The following is a 19,576-nucleotide window of genomic DNA, read 5'->3' on the forward strand; positions in this document are numbered from 1 at the left end:
CCACTCCAGATTTCATCTTGTAAATAAAGCAACGGGAGCGTTTTCCTCTATGGTTCTGTCACCTTCTGCTCTGTTTATCCAAGAAAGAAGAAAGCATGAAACTTCCAGGAAAACCGACCAAAGGCGGGCTGGAGGACTGAGGTGGGGGAGGCAAACAATGACCACTGGTCCATGACTCAGGCTCTTTGGGGACCCTGACCATCCAGCGGTGAAGTGGGGGAGGAGCGGTCACTGGTATCTGTCCCCCAAACACAGATCCGCATCTGATAGCCACTACAAAAGGAGGGACAATGGCTGGTCAGTGGAGCCCCACTTCCCCCCCCCCATCATCACTCTACGCTCTCACAACAATACCTTATACCAAGCTGCTGGGAGCTTCCTTCCACATGGATGAGGTCAAGCCAATGTGACCCCTCTTTCCGCCCCCACCTTCCTGGCAGAAAGAGGAGGCCAACAAAGAGCCTCATTAAGGACATCAGAAAACACCTCCAGGCTTTCCCAACTCTACTCTCACAGCATATCATTGGATGGTTTCATCTGGCTAAAACAAATATTTCACAAGGAAGCAACGGTAACAATATGATTAATTCATAAATGGTCTATCAATGCTTTATAATCATGTTCCAATCTGTTTTAATATTTAAAGGCCATCAGTATGAGGCAGGATTCCCAAGCTTCATAGGTCCCCAGGTTAATATCGTATTTCATTGCACTACTTTACGTCTCTCCTTATTAATGCAGGTATTGCTGATTATTCCATGTCATCAGTGTCAGGATCCGGGGTTGTTTGAGTTTGGTTTTGGATTTTTGCCATTTTTCGTGTCCCTATCGTATCCTATTTTTGTCTTATTTTTCACATCTGTTCTTCCTTGTTGGTTCTAGTTGTGATTTTTCTTGTTTAGTTATTTCTGTTGTTCTAGTTTATCATATTTCTTTAGTCTAAGTTATTCTTTAGAGTTAGTATTATTTTCTGTTCCCTGGAGTTCTCTCCCTCGCTCTCCTGTGCCACTTTTCTTTCTCCCTCTCCTCAGTCTGCTTCCTCTCCTTCCACTCACACCTGTAATCCATTAGCTCATCAGCCCAGGCCTTTTTGTCAAGCTCACAACCTCCGTAGTATTTAACCCTCTCATCCTCACCCACCACTCACTGGATTCTTGTCTACTCCCGTCACTTCCTCGTGTTCCCCTTGCTGGATCTTTTTTTACGTGGATTTTTGTTTTTTTGCCTTGGCTCCCTTTGGTTTTTGTAAATTTCTGCCTCCACATGCTTTATTAAATCTTCATATTCACTTGCTTCTCTCTCCTGCATTTGGGTCCTACAACAAACATCTATACCTCACGACAGTAAGAGAGTTCAGATGAGTTTAGACGGACTCTTTGGGTCAGTCAGCTCTACTATAATTGAACACCACTTCTGGGTTAGGGTTTCATTAACACTAGATTATCTATTATTTATGAATTATTTATGTTGGTTGATAAATACTTTTTTTTACCAACTAATATGATCAACTGAATATGACTGTATTGCATTTTAATTACGATCCAACTGGACCGTTTCAGCTCCCGTCCAAATGACTGTCCTGCACTGGTATGAATGTAATGCATTTAATTCCATGTTTTTAATAGAATATGATCAGGAGGTGTTTGCATTGCTGTGCTTAGAGATGATAATGTTGTAAAGCGTGACAAAGAGTTTTATGCATTCATGAGTTTTTTCTATTCCGTTGATGAGTTTGTGAGTTGTCCTGTTATGATTGTCAGAGTCATTTGTTGTTTTATCTTTAAAGCTGCTGCCACATCAATAAACTGACTAGATTTAGGGTAAAGTAGAACTGAAATATTTAATATTCCCCTAGTTTGAGAACCAAAGTGTTTTGTTTTTTTTCTTTTAAGACGTCTTTTCTTAACTAGTCAGTATGGGAATAATTCTCCAAATACTAAACAAACAACTTGGTTCATTTAGTTCAGCACCATGATGAAGAGGATGGAGGTCATGATAAGAAATCCCAGCTGAAGCAGACTTTCAATGGGATCTTCGGGGGAAATGATGATTGTGCACCAGCAAATAACAGAACAGAAGAGCAAGAATCTTCATATGGGTTCATTTAAATATCAATCTACATAAAGCAGACTTTGCAATTTCTTCCTTTGAGTAACTGCAGCAGTTTGAGCTCCCTGTACATCCAATGTGTTTCTCTACAGGGGTAAATTCCTTTGGAAATATAAGTTCTCCCAACTAAGAGCTGGACCGCTGGTTCCCGTCAACGATCCTGACGTCCACCAAGATGGACATGATGACTTCAAGCTCGGGGGACACACATCTTCCTCCTGCATCTGTCAGGGGACCTTGATGCATTGTGTGGGTGGGAAGTGGGTGCTGTGTGGACGTCTGAGCACATGTCAGTGTGGTTGTAGGGCGGGGTGTGTTGGTGTGTGTGTGTCGGGGGTGGGGCGGCATCACTGTGGGAGACAGGCAGATGGGGATGGAAATGAGTAAGCAGAGAGCTCATGCTAATCTCCTACAGCTGATCCACACACGCACACACACCCCCACATGTGACACTACAAATAACACACTGGATCAGGTCCAGTCTGAATGAGGCTGAGGAAGCCGGTGCTATGAAGCAGCAGTATGGATCTCATTTATAATGAACACCATCTAAACCCAGCCCACCTTCAGCAACCTAACCGTTCATTTATTAGCATCAAGCTAAAAGCTTCTATCTGAGGATCCTGGTGCCCAACCGGGGGGGATAGGGGGAGCTGAAGGGGGTCGCAGCTTTATCTGAGGAGGGAAAAGGTCATGTGCTCACATGGGGAGGGGTGGAGGGGGTATAGTGGTTGGGGTGGAGAAAGGGTGGGGGTCAGTGGCTTTGCCGTCCTACACAAAAGATAGTCCCAGGCTGACGCAGCATAAAATAACCATCAGTCACCTCATCGGCTGTTTACCAGCTCTGAACAACTAGCCCTGGTTACTGGAACTGACTGACTGACTGATGTTTTTTAAAGTAAGAAACTATCATTGAACTAACTAAAAAACAAACAAAAAAACACCTGGTTGGCTCAACAACACAAGCTAAATCTGTTCTGAATTTTAATTTTACTTTTATTCATTTTTTAGTTAAATTGAGCAAAGAAAAATGAGTGCGTAAGGAATGTGTTGCATATTGATGATCCAAAAAGGCAGTAATTATGAGATAAATCTGTAATGACACTTTAATCCACTAACCCTTGAACACACTGGATGTCTGAGAACATAAAAACTGGCAAAGATATTTTCATCCAAAGCGCTCTAACATTTGCTACTGCAGGGCAGGCTTTCTTCTCCATCAATAGCTGCAGCAAGGCTTTAAGCTTCACACAACATGGGAAAACTCAGCAACGCGCTGGGCTCGGCATGCAGGTCGGCTCTAAAGGGGTCAAAGGTCTGTGGATGGAGCCGTTACGTCTTACGCAGCCACATGTGATTTTGAATATTTCAAAGCTTCTTTCATTAAATAAACACAGCAGACCCCTCCTCCTACAGAAACATATCATAAATATTGAAAGGTCACAAAAACCTGTGTGTGTAGATTCAAAGCGGGCCATCAGGAGAAACAGCTTCTTTACCACGCTACGTCTGGAGGAGGTTCAGAAAAGCGGAAAGCACAAGGAAGGTCGCACTGCAGCAGGAAGGTCACACTGCACTGCAATGCTGTGGATATTCTGACAGATTGGGAGGAGTGGGCTCTTTAGGCTGGGATGGTTCACAACAACAAAGCAGCGTATGGCCTGGGAGGCAGTTGGTTTTTGAGTGGAGTGATAGAGGTAGGCTTTGTTTATACCCCTATCCCTCTCTGCTCTAAGACTGACTAGCTACTGTCAATCCCAGGCAGTGGATCGATGCAGACCACCGTCTTCCAGGTGAGCGCTCACTGAAGCACTCCATGCACTGCTACCTCCATCTATCTTTGAGGGTGGATGGAGAGGCCGGAGGCCCTGGCGGTCATAGGCCAACAGCCCAGTGGGTGGAACTAACAATGAGGTCTTCTGTTTTATTTCTCATTAATCAAACCTCAGTACTAACACTGGGAATTTCCAAAGTTTTCAGCTCATCCCAAACTTCCTTAGCTTCCTGTAAGCATTCCAGTGATCGGTCGCAGTGATCCTCCAAGACTTCTTGATGGCTTTCAGAGTTTTTCCTTGGTCCTTGGATCATTTTCAGCGTACTGCATGACCGTGTTCACAGAAACCTTTTCTGGATTGCTAACCCTCTAAAATCTATGAATCATTCAGGCATGAATCCATTTAATTCTGTTCAAAAAGTCCCAAGCAACCTTTTCCTCTTGAGGCGAACCAATTGGCTGTTTCCTGTCAGGTACCGTAACATTTTTTTCCTTTAACGGGAAACAATCTTGAGTTCATTTTTTGAAGGACTATAACACATCAAATAGGAAGAGCAATGTAGAAGTTTGATATCTAACAGACAAAGGAAGAATTACAAGAGAAGCATTAAGGTGTGTCCCACACCGTCTGATTATAGCTACAGAGTTATAGTAGACAGAGTTCTTCATTCTGATGTTTTTAATGATTTCATAAAGAGAAATCTGTTTTAACTGCTGCTTGAGTAAGAAAGTTTCCTGTTTCAGGAGAGATTTGAACGTTGTGTGTGTTGAGTCAGTCAGAGCTGTTACATCAGAACCCAGTGAAATGCAGACGGTCTGCTAAAGCCTTCACGCTTTCCACATGATCAGGCATCAACTGGGAAAATCCCTTTTTCTTCTCACAGCTTTAAAGTCTTCTGAAAGAAACAGCTTCTGGCAGGAAGACGTACCTTCCAGAAAGAATCGCTGCATTTATTTCAGTTTCCACTGCTGCTTCAGTGACCGCCTCTTGAAAGTTTTTTTTTTTTTTCCAAACAAATAAAGCAAAGCGATGCAATCTGAGATGTTCTGCTGCTCGCTTTTCCTCCGTTTCTGTGCGCGCCGCAGCGCTTTTCCTGTCAGCAGTTGTGGTGAAAAATAAAGCCACAGTTTTAAGGCGCATCAAGCCCAGTGTGAAGATACCGTTCCTCAAAGTTAATGTCAGCAAGCCTCAAAGAGAGGTTTCCTTTCCACAAAGGATGAGGGAAAGAAAGCAAGACTACTTCTCAAGTATAATTATTTCTGTGTTCGATACATCGGATTTCCAGTTTTGAGGGAGAGATTGAAGGGATTAGGAAACACTCTGAGGAAAACATACAAACCCTCAGCCAGTCGCTGCAGAAGCTCATACTCAGCTCTGGTTCTGCTGGAGGTTTCGTCCTGTTAAAGGGGAGTTTTTCCTCTCCACTGTCACTACATTCATGCTGCACAGGGATTACTGTACAGTCCAGGACTTAACACAATGCTGCAAGTCAGTGAGTAACTGCTGGGGTTCCTTAGAAAGAAATGTTTTAATCTACTTTGAAGAATTTATTGATTACACCGAACCGCTTGATAACTAGGGTCGATTAGAATCTATGTGTGACTGAATTGAAATGATTTTTTTTAAATGCGCCTTGAGATGACATTTGTTGTGAATAGCCATATATAAAGAAACTGAACACCGGTTTAAACCTCTGAAATGATGAACAGCCCAGAGACTGGCAAGTTGGCGTTTGAAGTCCCTCTGTTTTGTGTCAGACTGTCACTGTGAGCTCAACAGGGAGCGACTTTTCAATCCCACTCGATGTTGAGACTCTTAAAGGTCAATGTGGCATTGATTTCACTCTGCCTCATCGTGGATCACACCATGAGCCCCTAAGACGACGGCAGGCTGGCTGAAGCTGGCTCTAACCGTCATTATCTTTGAAATATGAAATAAAATTACAGGGGGAAAAAAGTGAGTTCTATCTGCAGCACGACTGCACAACACAGCCACAGAATTACTTAGAATATCTTTGTATCCAATGAGAAGATCACAACATGCTAAATGTGTTGACTGTTATATTCCAAGAATCAAGGATTTACTCTGTTGGGTCAAAGTCCCATGGTTAGCTTTTGGCTGGAGTTCAATTGCAGTAGATACCAAAGGTTAAAGGTTGCATTTAAACAGGGTTAAACTGTGGAAGGAATTCTGGTGCCAGAGTGGAAATCATGTGGCGCACCAACATTTCAAAGACAACAGGATGGTTGTTTCCTGTTGCAGACGGCAGGACTAACAAAGCTAACCATGGGCAGTTTTACCTTGAAGCCATTAGTGTTTTCTGGAATAAGAGATCAATAAACTGATAGAAAAGGTATTTGGGGAAAATTGAATTGAAATACCAAGTATTTGGCCAATTTAATGTTGAAGTTCTCATGCACCTCATGCAATTAATCTGAAACTTTTAACGCATTAATATTATGTAGAGAGCCGTCCATAGGAATCAGTCAGGCATTACAAAATCTGACACAACATATTAAAAGCTACCAGTCTTTCTTATGGATGCTGATATTGTTGGGTCAAAGTCGGTTCTTTCAGTTTAATGAGGTGCTTAAAAGCAAACAGAGGATATAAATAAGGAAACCAAACTTGTCTGTGGCACAGCGGCAGAGAGAGAAAGACTTTTAGCAGGTAACAGGAAGGCTGAACAGAACACAACAACAATGTTCTGTTTTATCCTTTAGAGCTTTCAATCGCTCTCTCTTATGGAATATGCCGGAAGCCTTTTGGGAATCTCAGAGGTAAGGAAATGATCCACGTTTTCTATCATACACACACAGAAAGTGCTGTTTGAGAGCTAGCCATGCTAAGTGCTAATAAAAGATGCTACAGATGGTTTAAAATGTTATCTTCAAATCACTTCATTCATCCTTCTTATAAAATAATAACACATCCCTGTTTTACAGTAACTGATAGACGGAGACGAAAAAACTATTTCCATCAATTTTAAAAATTCCATATCATGAGACGGTGCTGTTTGGAATGAAGAGCATCAGAACAGGAAGAGAAGAGCCAATGGGAAGCATCTCCAGCCTTCCTGTTGTCAGGACAACAAGAAGCTCTGCTGCACCTCTCTGAGAACAGGCCTGAAAGTTCCCAGCTGTTCTCTCTGAGCACACGGCTGCCAGTCAGCAAGCTTGCTCCAACTCTGCGCCTTGCATATGAAACAGGACATGGCCCTCCAGCCCCTCTGGGAGTTCACTTCCTCTGAGCCCCAACCACCACAGACCCCTCCTCCGACCTGAAACAAGCGGCCCCTTCAGCTGGAGGCCAGACATCCCGAGCTGCAGCAGCGAGGAGGGGGAGGGGCAGGAGCGGCCCTCTAAGTAAAACTGGAAGTTTGAGAACGTCCCAAAGTTTAAAAGCATCCCTGCAGCTGCGGAGGAAAATGCGTCGACCGCAAACAGCATCTATTTGTAGGAGTCAAAAGCTCAAAACAACCACACACGTCAGCTTCAATTTCAGCTTGCTTTGGTTTTCACAGAGATATCCAGAGTAAACACATGGTGACGGCCTGCAGGAATGCGCTGGCTGTCAGCATAACAACAACATGTGTGGAGCGAGCGCAGAGTCTGTTTTATTGTTCTCCTTGGAATCCTGATGCACTTTTATCCCGACACGGATCAGTTTCATAAAACAGGAAGTGAGGTCTCCACTAAAGTTAGCAGCGGTAAACAGCAGGCCATGCGAATGCCATGCTTAATGCCCAGAGGCAGCAGCAGCTGAGGCCTAATGACCAGGTTTACCTCCAAAACGGGAGGTTCAGCTTGGAACATAAACTCAGTCTGCAAAGCTCCCCCCCTCTCCTTACACAGCCTGCAGTGCCTGGCTCCTCTTTGCTCTCATATCTTCTCCAAACAGGCAGCCTGCGGAGAAATCACTTCATCTTGAGGGCAAATTATAAAGTTAGAAACTTGCTAAATCTGCGGCCACAATTCTTATCTAAACATCCTGATGCGGAAAGCCACTGATTATGCGCACCACCCACATGTGCACCAGCCAGAAACCAAAGAGTCTCACAGCCAAGGCCTGGCATCAGAGCTCCACACCCAGCTCAGCCCAGCGCTGCGCCACATCAGCCCGCCGCTGTTCACGGCGCCGTGCATCCTCTGAGATAAGCAGCAGGGAACGGAAAGCTCATTCGCCCTGGGACCCCCGAGAGCCGAGGTTCTCTGTGGATCAGTCACGAGCACGCCTCAAGCTGAAGCTTTCAAAAGAGCGTCTGCAAGGAGGGAAGTGTGGCAATATCACTTCCTGCGTCTGTCTGCATACGAGACTGATGCTCACACTTCTGTAACAGCCTTATTAACATTCACAGAAATGGCCGGCCGTTGAGCTCCCACCGCCGCCTTGTCCTCTGTGGGCCTCGCCGCATCCACAGAACCTCTTCACGTCCCAGAACCTCGTTAGTCGCTTTATGAAACAGGAGTGGGTTGTCTTGTTTGCACCTTTTAGAAACAGAAAAGCTCCTCCCCCCCTCAGAGTCGAGGCCTTGTCGGTGTTCTCACTGCAGCCTGAACACAAAGTGTGTGTGTGCCAGTCTTGTACCCAGCAGGCATTGCAGGACTCTGGAGGATTCCCCTAGTTCCTGTTTGGTCTCTGGGTCTGACTGGAAGAAGGTGGCCTGCCTCTAAACACTTCCTGAGCTCCTTCAACAAGAAGGCCGCCGAGGCTCCAATCAGACGCTCCGACAGGACGCAAAATAACCCAGGAGGTGAGGAGGAGAGGGGGAAGGGGGAACATGTCGGAGGTGGGGATGGGTGGTCCGCTCTGTTTACTGAATGCTCCCCTTTGTTGGAATCATAATATGTTCCCACCACAATACTCTAAACCCTGCTTCATCAGCTCCATTGATGTGGAACAGTTCATGCAAATGGCTGCACTGGGCCTTTTTCACCAAGGGGGTGGATGTGGGGGTGAGACTCCTTTTAAATCAGCCGATCCCTGCCTGCAAACCCCTTCTCAGGATTTCACTCAAACTTCTTACGATGTCACCAGGGGACTCAGAATCTATCCAATCACTGAACAGATGCTTAGAACAGATAAATGTGTGGATGTGCCAAAACTTTATCCAGCTGAACAGAAACAAAACTGAAGTTCTTATTTTTGGACCTAAAGAGGAGCGATCTAGAGTTATAGATCTAGAGTTATAGATCTAGAGTCAATGCACAGCTTCAGTTATTACAACTAAAAACCAGCGATCAGCCCGAAACCTGGGAGTAGTGATGAACTCTGACCTGAACCTCCAGAGCCACATAAAGACAGTCACAAAGTCGGCCTTCTATCACCTGAAGAACATTTCCAGGATTAAAGGACTAATGTCTCAGCAAAATCTAGAGAAACTCATCCATGCGTTTATCTTCAGTCGCATTGATTATTGCAACAGCGTTTTCACAGGTCTGTTCAACAAATCAATCAAACAGCTGCAGCTGATCCAGAATGCTGCTGCTCGCGTTCTCACTAAAACCAGGAAGATAGAGCACATAACACCAGTTTTAAAGTCCCTCCACTGGCTCCCTGTAGCTCAAAGAATCGACTTTAAAATACTGTTGTTAGTTTATAAATCACTGAATGGCTTAGCACCACAATACATTAAAGATCTGCTGTTGTTGTATCAACCTTCCAGACCTCTCAGGTCTTCTGGTTCTGCTTTGCATCCCCAGAACCAGAACCAAACGAGGAGAAGCAGCTTTCAGCATCTATGCACCACAAATTTGGAACAAACTTCCAGAAAACTGTAAAACAGCTGAAACACTGACTTCTTTTAAATCTCAACTAAAAACCCACCTGTTTAGAATTGTATTTGAAACGTAATCAATTACACATTTAATGATGGAACTTGACTTAATGCTGTGTTTTGATTGTTGATTCTATGTTGCTTTGTGTCTCTGTGTTTGATATGATGTAAAGCACTTTGAAATGCCTTGCTGCTGAAATGTGCTGTATAAATAAAATTTGATTTGATTTCTAAGAGTTTCCGTCTCATCAACTGAACCTCAGCAAACACAGGGACACATCCAAACATTCCAAGTGTGTGAAGATAGAATGATTCATTCAGAAATTTGACAGAAAGCCGTAGAAAAGGATTTAAAGTCCAGTTTAGAAACAACCAAAGTTTTTTAGGTCAGGGTGTAAAATCCTTGGAGAACACCGTTATTACACCTGCGAATGGGAAATAAACTACCTTCAGGTGAACGTCTCCCTCCCAACCAATGCTTGCACCCCCCCTACCTCCCCCCGAAGCCATTTGCTGCTACATGAGATCGTGTTTACTGTACGAGCCAATAAAGAAGGCTTTAAGAGTTTCACGACTCGAATAATGACTTTATTGCCACCAGCGGCGTTTTGTTGCCACCAGTGGATGAGGCCTAATTAGTGTCAATATGCCAATGATGGCCGAACACTGCGGGCTTCCTCAAAGTGGGACGACGCTGGGAGAAGACGGGATCTAAACAGGGATCAGAGAGAAATCCATTTTAGGGATGTAGGAAAAACTTTGGGGTAAAACTGTGATCCGCACATGGATTCCTTCCTTTTGGATGGGGCAATCAGTGGATAAAGCATGGCAGAGCTCAAAGTTGTCAGCAGCAGCAGCAGCAGCAGCAGCAGCAGCAGCAGCAGCAGCAGTGGCGCTTGAACGCAGCCAGACTGACTCACCCTGGATGATGCTTTCCTCTTGTACTTGTTGGCGAAGTCAAATTTCTCCTTGATCTCGTCCAGCAGCAGCTCCAGGCGCGCCTTCTCCTCTTTGCCCGTGTAATCCTGACCCAGGAGGATGTACGCCCTCCAGTTGGCCGAGTCGAAGCCCCAGTGGCAAGTCCTGTTCTCCTGCGCCTTGTGGCTGTGCACCACGAACTTGTGGGTCGGATACATGAGTCTGCAGTCCATGCACTGGATGCACGCTGCGTTGGGGCTGCTGTACAGCTCCGGTACGAACAAGCCCTGGCACTTGCCGAAACACTCGTGGTAGATCTTGAAGCTCCGATCGGTGAGCTGCAGCTCCAGGGAGCCAGAGCCCGGGTCCTTCTTGCATCGCGGCGGGTATGCTCCTCCATAGATCAGGGCGTTGCAGAGCCGCTCGGCGTCCGTCTTTGTGATGAGACCGCAGGACGGCGCGGAGAAGGGCAGGATGCCCATGACTTTGAGGATCTCCAGCTGGTCCGCCGTGCAGCGGGAGCAGTAGATGTGCAGCTCGTCGCACACCGAGTTGATCTGCTGCAGGGAGAAGTCCCGGAGCACCGTGTTGAGGATCTGCGGCAAGCACAGGCGTTTCTCCCCGCCGACCACGAAGCACGAGATGGTCTCCCCCTCCAGCACCGTCTCGCACCTCTCCGTGGAGCGGTCGGACGGGATGAACAGCGGGCCCGGCATCACGGGCGGCGGCAGATGCTGCAGGACCGGCTCGGGCTCTTTCCCGTCCTTCTTGAAGAGGAGCTCATGCTGCCACCGGGCCGAGAAAGCCGCCGGTCCGCCCAGGGAGTTTATGGCGCTGAGGTGAAACTGCTTCAGAGTTTGTTGCAGTCCCGGGTGAGGCTGGAAGCTCTGCCGACTTACAGTCTCCATGTTTTTCTTCCAACTTTGGAAGCGTTAATCCTTCTCGCTGAACGGGAGTCGCAAGTATCAATCCGTTCCCCGACCTGGTAAATCCACGGCGTCCCAGAACTGACTAAAACCGAGAAGAGCTTCATCAAACATCCAGTGAATGGAGCTTTTAAAGTTCCTGCAGTTTTAGTCCAGCTCAGTGAACATCGCTCCCCGCAGCAGGTCGCCGACTGTCCCTTTTCCAAAAAAAATATAAAAATAAAAACGACACTGTTTGAAACTCCAGAGGGCCGAAAAGTTCCGCTGGTCGAGTCCCAAAGCAGAGTAGGCGAAAACCAACCGAAGCGGGGAGGGAAAAGCTCGGCGAGAGAAAAAAAAAAATCTTATTCTGGGTTTCTTTCCGCTGTCGAGGAGTGCAGAGATCCGCTCGGTCTGCCCCCGCAGTTCACTCTGACTGGATGGAGATGAGAAGTCTGAGAGGCAGCCTGCCGTGCCCGTCCGCGCGCGCCTCTCTCTGCCTCGCGCCCCGTCTAGCTCTCTCTCACGCGCGCCCTCTCCCTCTCTCTCTCCCCTCCACCGCTCTTCCTCCACCCTCAGTGTTTGTGTGTCTGGCTCAGTCATTGAATCCCAGCCAGGAATGCGAGTGACTCTGCAGGCGGGCCGGGCTCTTCCAGGAACGAGCCGTCACCCCCTCACGGCCGCCGACACCGTAGACACGCGCGCACACGACGTGCGCCGCACGCGCATGCACTGCGCGGACCGGCTTAAACAAAAAGCTGCTACCTCGAAGCAGGAAGAAAAGGTGAAGAAAGTAAGAAGACATGTGCTGCTTTAAAGAGTGCGTAGGGGAAATATTTGTTTTTAATCGATCGCATTTTATTATTCTGTGTTGTAAAGCTTTTTTTGTTTTGTTTTGTTTTACAACAAATGTAAAGTTTGAATATTAGCCAAACCAAGGACGGACGTATGAGACCCCATGCTGATATTCATAGGTTCTGGTCAGCCACCATACCTGGCGAAGAAACAATTATGCATGACAGTTAAATCAGCCACTACACATTACTTAAATGTGTAATGAAAGTTACACATTCGTCGGACCACTTTTTTCAGTAACGAGTAATCTAACGCGTTGCTATTTCATATCCAGTAGTAACTTATGAAAATCATTTTTTGTGCGTTACTATTTTCTTTTGGAATTTAATTGTATTTCCTCTACGCGTCTTGTCGAGGGATCGCCGTTTCTATGCGACAGCATCAGCAGCGACAGAAACGAGGAGAGAGATGCGCGTTTTGTTGGTAGAAAAACAGGAACTATTTTGAGTTTCTGTCGCCAAGTCCGATTATTACAAGTGGCTGTGGGCTTTTCTTTTTTAAGTCGCTAGCGAATTTAATGAGTCGCGGGTTTTGCTTTTTGGGCTCGTTTTTGAACGTGAAGTCGCTCATTTGGGCTTGGAAATAAGCAGACATAAACCCCAGAATGTGTCTGACCTCCAGTTAGTTTTAGTCCGGCTCTGCCTGCCCATCATTTCCCGGATAATCCGTCCTGCTGTGTCTTTGTTAATGTCAAGTTAATATATTACCTGTCAATTACGTCGTTCTATCCAGAACATTGGAAACATCGAGACTAATATGAACAGCGCAATAAACGTGAAAACAGCCACGAATGAACGAGTCCGTAAAGTTGTGCAACTAAACGCCATTATGATTATTAATATTAAGATAAGTGTCACAAATATGTGCAGCAGCCATCTGAGTTGTGGAGCCGCAGGAGGAGCTCTGCGCTCTGACACCAAACGCAGGGCCGTAACGCAGAACCTGGAGGCCGGGGGCTGGGGGGGTAAAAATCCTTTTCAGAGTTTTCCAGACAATAGTGGACCACACAAAAACAGGCACAAATTACTAACGTTTATTTCTTTTTTTTTTGTACTGTAACCATTAAAAACCATTAAAAACTCTCCCCTTAAGTTCAACCTTATAAGTGGAGACACATTGTGGATGTTACCATAATAAAATAGCTTACAATTAAGTATTGGCAAAGATCAATGTAATTTTCACAGCGTTGTTGTTAGCAGCAGCTGCTGAAAGTAAGTAAAAAAGTTACTTTTAATGTAACTTAGTTACTTTCCAAATCAAGTAGTCAGTAATCTAACTGAGTTACTTTTTCAAGGAGTAATCAGTAATCCGATTAAAGTTACTTTTTCAAAGTAAATGCCATCACTGTCCTCCACGATAACATTTGATTTTATTGAGTTTTTCTTTGCGATGTACTTTCCAGAACAATGACGCATAAACAGTGAACATATGGAGGGCAAATATCAAAGGAAGGAGCAAAGCTTTATGGTGTGCTCAAAGCAAAAAGGGTTGTCACCCACTGATTTATCTAGTCACTGTGTCAAAAATGTGTTTTCTGAGATCAGACTAAAGCATGTTGAATTCTGTAAGTGATTCCATTTTGACATAACCTGCTTTGAAGAACTCCACCAACTATGCCACAAAGAAAATTAATTCCTAGAGCTGGATCTGTTTAAAGTATGAAGAAAAACATGTTTGAACAGCAGGAGAAAATCAAAAAAGACATTAAAAAAAAATACCATGACAAATATTGCAATAAAAAGACACCATACCTCACTCTGCTGAAATACAGAACAAATCGCTGCTCTGTACAGCAGTACTGTCTTTTCAGATTTTGACACATGCTCAAGAAACATCACCATATCAATGCACATATTAGTGCTTTGTAATAATTCTCTACAGGAAACTAAGCTGAAAGACAGATTTGGGGTTTTATTTGTGTAGATTAGCCAGCTCACAATTTCTAGGGCTGAATTTATGCAAGTCATTTGGTTCAGTGAGAGAAGAACATAAAAGAGGATGGGTGTTGTCTTGTGAGACAGGACATATTTAAGCAACACGTCTGGCTGTGGTTTAGTGTACCTTCTGCTTTAATGTGCTAAGAAATATCAGTGAGAGGCGATGTTCTTGTTAATGTTTTGCATAAGCAAAAATGATCAGAAGTTGATAAACAGCAATGTTTCTATGTTTTTACATGACTTTTTTTCAAAGGAATCTTAAACTTTCTAAATCTGTACAGCGTAAGTATTTTCAAACTACATATTTAGATACGCTGCTTGCTTAATCAGTTTTTTTTTTTTTTTAGATTCAGTTTTGTTACAGAGAAAGAAGTAAAACTGGAGGAATAGTAAAAGATAATCCTGATCTGTAATCCAAACCAAACGGGGAGGACTGGCAGGGTTTGGGTTCATGTGTTGAGGGCAAGTTCAACTCCCGGAGAGTTCTGGTGGTTTCTGCTCTTTTAGCGTCCCCTGTCCAAATCCGGCTGCAACTGCAACCTAAAATGTGGGTCATGACCTGAAAGCATCGCTTAGCTGTGTTCAAAGAGCACCTTTCAAACACATGGAAAACACAGAGAGCTTAGGAGGAAACAAATGTGGAATCATAATGACAGTAATAACAATTAAGAGGAGCAGCTAAGGTTAAATGTTTTGTTTTTCAATATCTTCTTTTTAGGGGGTATAAAATATGTCCATGTCCTGATTCCACATCCTGCCATTGGTTTACCGATCCAAAGTTTTATTTTTAAATATACGTTTGAAAATGTTGTAAGTAGATTTACAGATATTACATATTAATTTATTACCAAGAAGGCAGAGTACTCCCATTTATTTCTAATACTTACAGAGTCTTACAGTGTGCGGCATGCACACTCACAGCAATGTTCACTGGAGAGCAGCCAATTAACCCAACATGGGTGTTTTTGGAGTTGGAGGGGAATCCTTGGGGGAAAGTCAGGAGCTTCTTGTTCTGAAGCAACAGAGCTAACAACTTCCCCACTGTGCAGCCCAGGGGAAATGCTTTTGCCACCTAAATTCCAGCTTAAGTGGCACCTGCAAGAATTTAATGATCAACGGACCATTTAATGGACATCTCACTAATTCATTTTCAAAGTCAAGACTTTCTCTATTTTGCGATTACACCTAACTGAAAATGACTGGGTTTTGCCTAAAAAGCGAATGATATACTTCTAGGCTTTTTTTTTTAGGTGCTTTGGTGAATTTCTCAAATCATCCTTGATGTTTGCAGAACAGTGATTGCATTTCTCAAAATTATTTCTTCAAACAGCAAGAAACCATTGAAAAACTGCAAAATCCAGTCTATGCCTCAAAACGCTTAGCTCATCTCTCAAAATGAATTATCTGTGTCAGTGAACATATCAGCGCTTCAGAATGTCAAGTCCTTTCTTTCATTGCGTACGACAGGGCCGTTCAGAGGCTTTTGGAGGGCCCGGGGCTCAGAGTTAAAACGGGGACACGATCTTAAAACACCGTGCAACAACACAGCAACAACCCATATTAATCAAGAATCTAGTATTTAATCGGATCATACTGTGTCATTGTCATCATGTGGGGGCAATGCAAAGCAAATATAGTCTGTTTTTCTTGATAGGTATAATGTTGCTGTTTGTGCTGCGGATAGTCCTGGAGGTCTGAGTTGATCTGTGACTGTAGCTGTTGAACAGATCATAGGAGAAAGAGAAGGTCCCTGCTTATGAAGTTATGAAATTAGCCAATTTGTTACTATGTTACTAAATAAACCCTAATAATATCTGACTGTTTAACCTCCATACTAACTTGGCTGCAGGCTATTTTCAAGACTGAAAAAGCTCAGAGGGGTTAACTCTACATTATGTTTGGATGATAGCTCCTCTGAGATCTAGAATTGTAAAACTGAAAGACATCAGGGCAAAGAAAAGTCAGTAGCTGCTGGTAGGCCCCTCCAGACATTCAGGGGGCCCTAGAAATGGTTGAATTGTAACACAGACCATTGACCTAAAACTTTAGCGGTCATTTATTTCGAACAACAATGTTACTAAATTGTATTTCAGTCTGTCAGCGGAGATAAAAATGAATTGTTTGATTAGGAAGCTTACCGTACTTTATATAAGTGCAAAGAATTATCTAGATCAGTGGTTCTCAAATGGGGGTACGTGTACCCCTGGGGGTACGTGGAGGTACTGCAGGGGGTACGTGAAGCTTTTCAAAATATCTTTAAAAAATCAGTAGGCTCCTCATAATAAGTCTTGGGAAAAATTATTTTGTAAAAAGTTCGATAAAATATAAATGTGTGTTCATGCACTGAATTTTATATTCAGTATTTAGTTTCAATATTAAAATAAAACAGTTTGACTGGTTTTATACCTTCCTGGTGGTCACTGTCTTCTGTTTTTCTTTTTTGCAACCATGCAATGTTTGCAATATGGATGTATTTGTCAGGTTCACTGATATAAGTTGTTTGGCTTTAATAAATCAGACAGTGATTTTACAGCACTGTACCTCTTTTTAATTCCAAAAATGTTTTGCCCGTGTCAGGGGGTACTTGACTAAAAATATATTTTTAAGGGGGTACATCACTGAAAAAAGTTTGAGAACCACTGATCTAGATAGTTTGATTGTTGTGTTACCATGGCTACAGTCAGATGCTATTTGCAATCTTTGTGTTTACGCTGGCTTTGTTCACAAATACATCACAATAAATAATAGCCAGTAATCAGCGGTTGATTTTAAGCTGAAGCAACGAAGCTGGGCGCTCTCTCACAGACTTCACTGAATCTGTATTTAAACACAGCTAGTGATTCTGATGTTCTGAGTAGGAAGGTGTGAGCCGGTGGTAGCTAGGGGATTTGAGATGTGTAGCAGTGACAGTCGCAGCCTGGTGCTTTTTCTTTGAATCAGGATATTTGATTCTGACCCCCAGCAGTAGGACCGCCTCAGTCTACATGTAGCGAACCGGGCATTTAAGTCCACCACTGAGGCAGCCTGGTAAAATTAAAGTCAGAAGTTTTCTCTGCAGCCGAACCATTTCTGAGTTTGGGGGCGAGGAGGGGGTTTTCCTGCTATTGCCATGACATGTACAAAAATAAAAAATAAAGCCAATTTTTCTAACTTCAACATCAGACCTATCGTTTCATAAGCAAACAAGTGTCTGTTGAGCAAAAAACAGTCATGCCAATAATTTGATAGAGGGTGCATTTAAGCCTGTCCCTTCCTTACCGTGGGCCTGGTGTCTTAACATCATGGAAGCAGAGAAACTGAGAATCTGTTCAGTCATTATTAGACTGAGCAGGGCAGCCAGGACCATGTATTTTTCTAAAGAACAAAGAAAAACAAGCTAACGTTGAAATGGGAACAAAGGACAACCTCCTTTAGAAAAACTAGAAAAACAGTGCTGTAGGGATCACAGGGTATTCTTCCTATGCTTTTCATCTCCGTGCTGAGAGAAAGTCTGCAATGAAGTTAAGGAACGAAGAGCAGGATGAGAGGAACTCCATCAGCATCCTGTCGTGTCGTCTCCTGATGATGTTGAAGTGACTGCCCCTGTCAAACCTCCTCAACCTCCTCTGCCTCTTCTCCTGTTTTGCCTCCTAACTCCTCCACCACAGCCTCACTCTTCTTCTTCTTCTTCTTCCCCCCCCATCCTTCCATTGTCAGAAATGTAACAGTGAGTTTTCTACACATACGCCATATACTTCCCAGTTGATGGATCATGAAATGCATCTTTGAACTATTTCAGAAAACTGGTTGGTAATTGGGATTACAGGATTCACCTGGGAGCAACTTATCAGTCAGGACAGATTTAGAAAAAAGTGTAATTGAAATGTATGATTGACATCTCATGACAACCCATTTAAGCATTCTGCATGTTAAAACTTAAATGACAAACTTATGCTTAAATGTTGTGGAGGTCGAGGCAATTCAGCAGATGTATGTAATTACAACATGCCAATTGGAAATGTAGGAAGAAAAGCAACAGTTTATGCATAATAGTTTGCATGGAAGTAGCATTTATAACTTGTTCAAAGGAATGAGAAACTACGAAAGTGTAGTAGTTTTGAGAATTACAATTCTGTTTTGAGGAATGCACCAAAGTAACTGAGAGAAACTGTGATATATTGAGATTCAACAGCCTGTGGTGCAAAAGTTTTATGTTCAGTAAATTGCTTCTGAACTACCACATTTTCCTTTTGATCTTTTAAAGGTCATGCTAATCATTAGCTCTTGATGCTTTCTAAAGGCGTTTCCCTGCTTCACAGGATGGATTATTTTGGAGAAGAGCTGATGTACTTAAGAGATTGGCTGGCTGACAGCAAATCAAATGGCAATAGCCAAGTAATTTTTAGCACACTGAGACCAGCTTTTGCGTATTTGTTTCTTTTTTGTTTAATAAACTGCTTTTATGACCCAAAGAAAATCATGTCAATGCATCACGAATATATAGAAAGAAATGGCAATGTGAAACTGTACCGTTTGATAACGAGGATCATTTGGAATGTGTTTATAATTCAATCAAAATTACTTTTCGTGAAGGGCCTTAAAAGACAACATTTGTTGCAAATGGACGCTATGTAAATATGCCGAATTGAACTGAATTGAATAGAACAGAAAGATAAAATTAGGGGGGAAAGTATAAAAAATAACCTTTCTAAACTTCTAAATACAAATACACAAAATAACAAGTGGTTCCAATTTTATGTGAATGAAAAATCAAACATAAAAGGACTTTCATGAAGAACACCTAAATATAACAATTTCTGAAAACACTCAGGATCCTCCTATATGACTTAGGAAACAGTTGACCTGGGAAGAATGATCAGACATGCTTTGTGTTCAGTCTGCATGCTGGCACGAAGCACTGCGATTAACTCTGGCAGCGACAGACAGTAAAGTCAGGCCTGCAGCTGTCTGTGTGGAGATTTGGTGATAATGGAGGAAAGTGTGATGCAAAACTTGCTGTTCCTTCAGGCTTCTCATCCCACCTGGGCCAAAGCTGCCAGACAGCAGAGTGAATGCCAACCCTGCTTTTAGATGTTTCATGTAATGTTGCCAACATGGAGCCCCTATGCTAGCCTCTCCTCGTGTGCTGTTGATGCTTTGTTTTCACTCTCCTTATGCTTCTGTGATTGTGATGACCAAGCCTCAGTCTTCATCTGTGCCAATGAACTGCAAGATAGACAGACAGACAATGAACTGCAAGATAGACAGACAGACAGACAGACAGACAGACAGACAGAGAGCAGACCTCCCTCGTGACTCTCC

At 43.6% G+C, this 19,576-nt stretch overlaps 1 protein-coding gene across 1 annotated transcript in view; it reads right to left on the reverse strand.

Moving 5' to 3' along the window:
- Positions 1 to 12,042, reverse strand: part of ski (SKI proto-oncogene) — a 70,734-nt gene extending 58,692 nt beyond the window's left edge. The window contains exon 1 of the mRNA XM_005812049.2: positions 10,581 to 12,042. Within this exon, the coding sequence (XP_005812106.1) occupies positions 10,581 to 11,486 (906 nt within the window). The 5' untranslated portion in view covers positions 11,487 to 12,042. The remainder of the gene's footprint in view (positions 1 to 10,580) is intronic.
- Between the last annotated feature and the right edge of the window lie 7,534 nt (positions 12,043 to 19,576).

The sequence above is a fragment of the Xiphophorus maculatus genome, chromosome 1, assembly GCF_002775205.1.
Source record: "Xiphophorus maculatus strain JP 163 A chromosome 1, X_maculatus-5.0-male, whole genome shotgun sequence".
Classification (NCBI taxonomy): domain Eukaryota; kingdom Metazoa; phylum Chordata; class Actinopteri; order Cyprinodontiformes; family Poeciliidae; genus Xiphophorus; species Xiphophorus maculatus.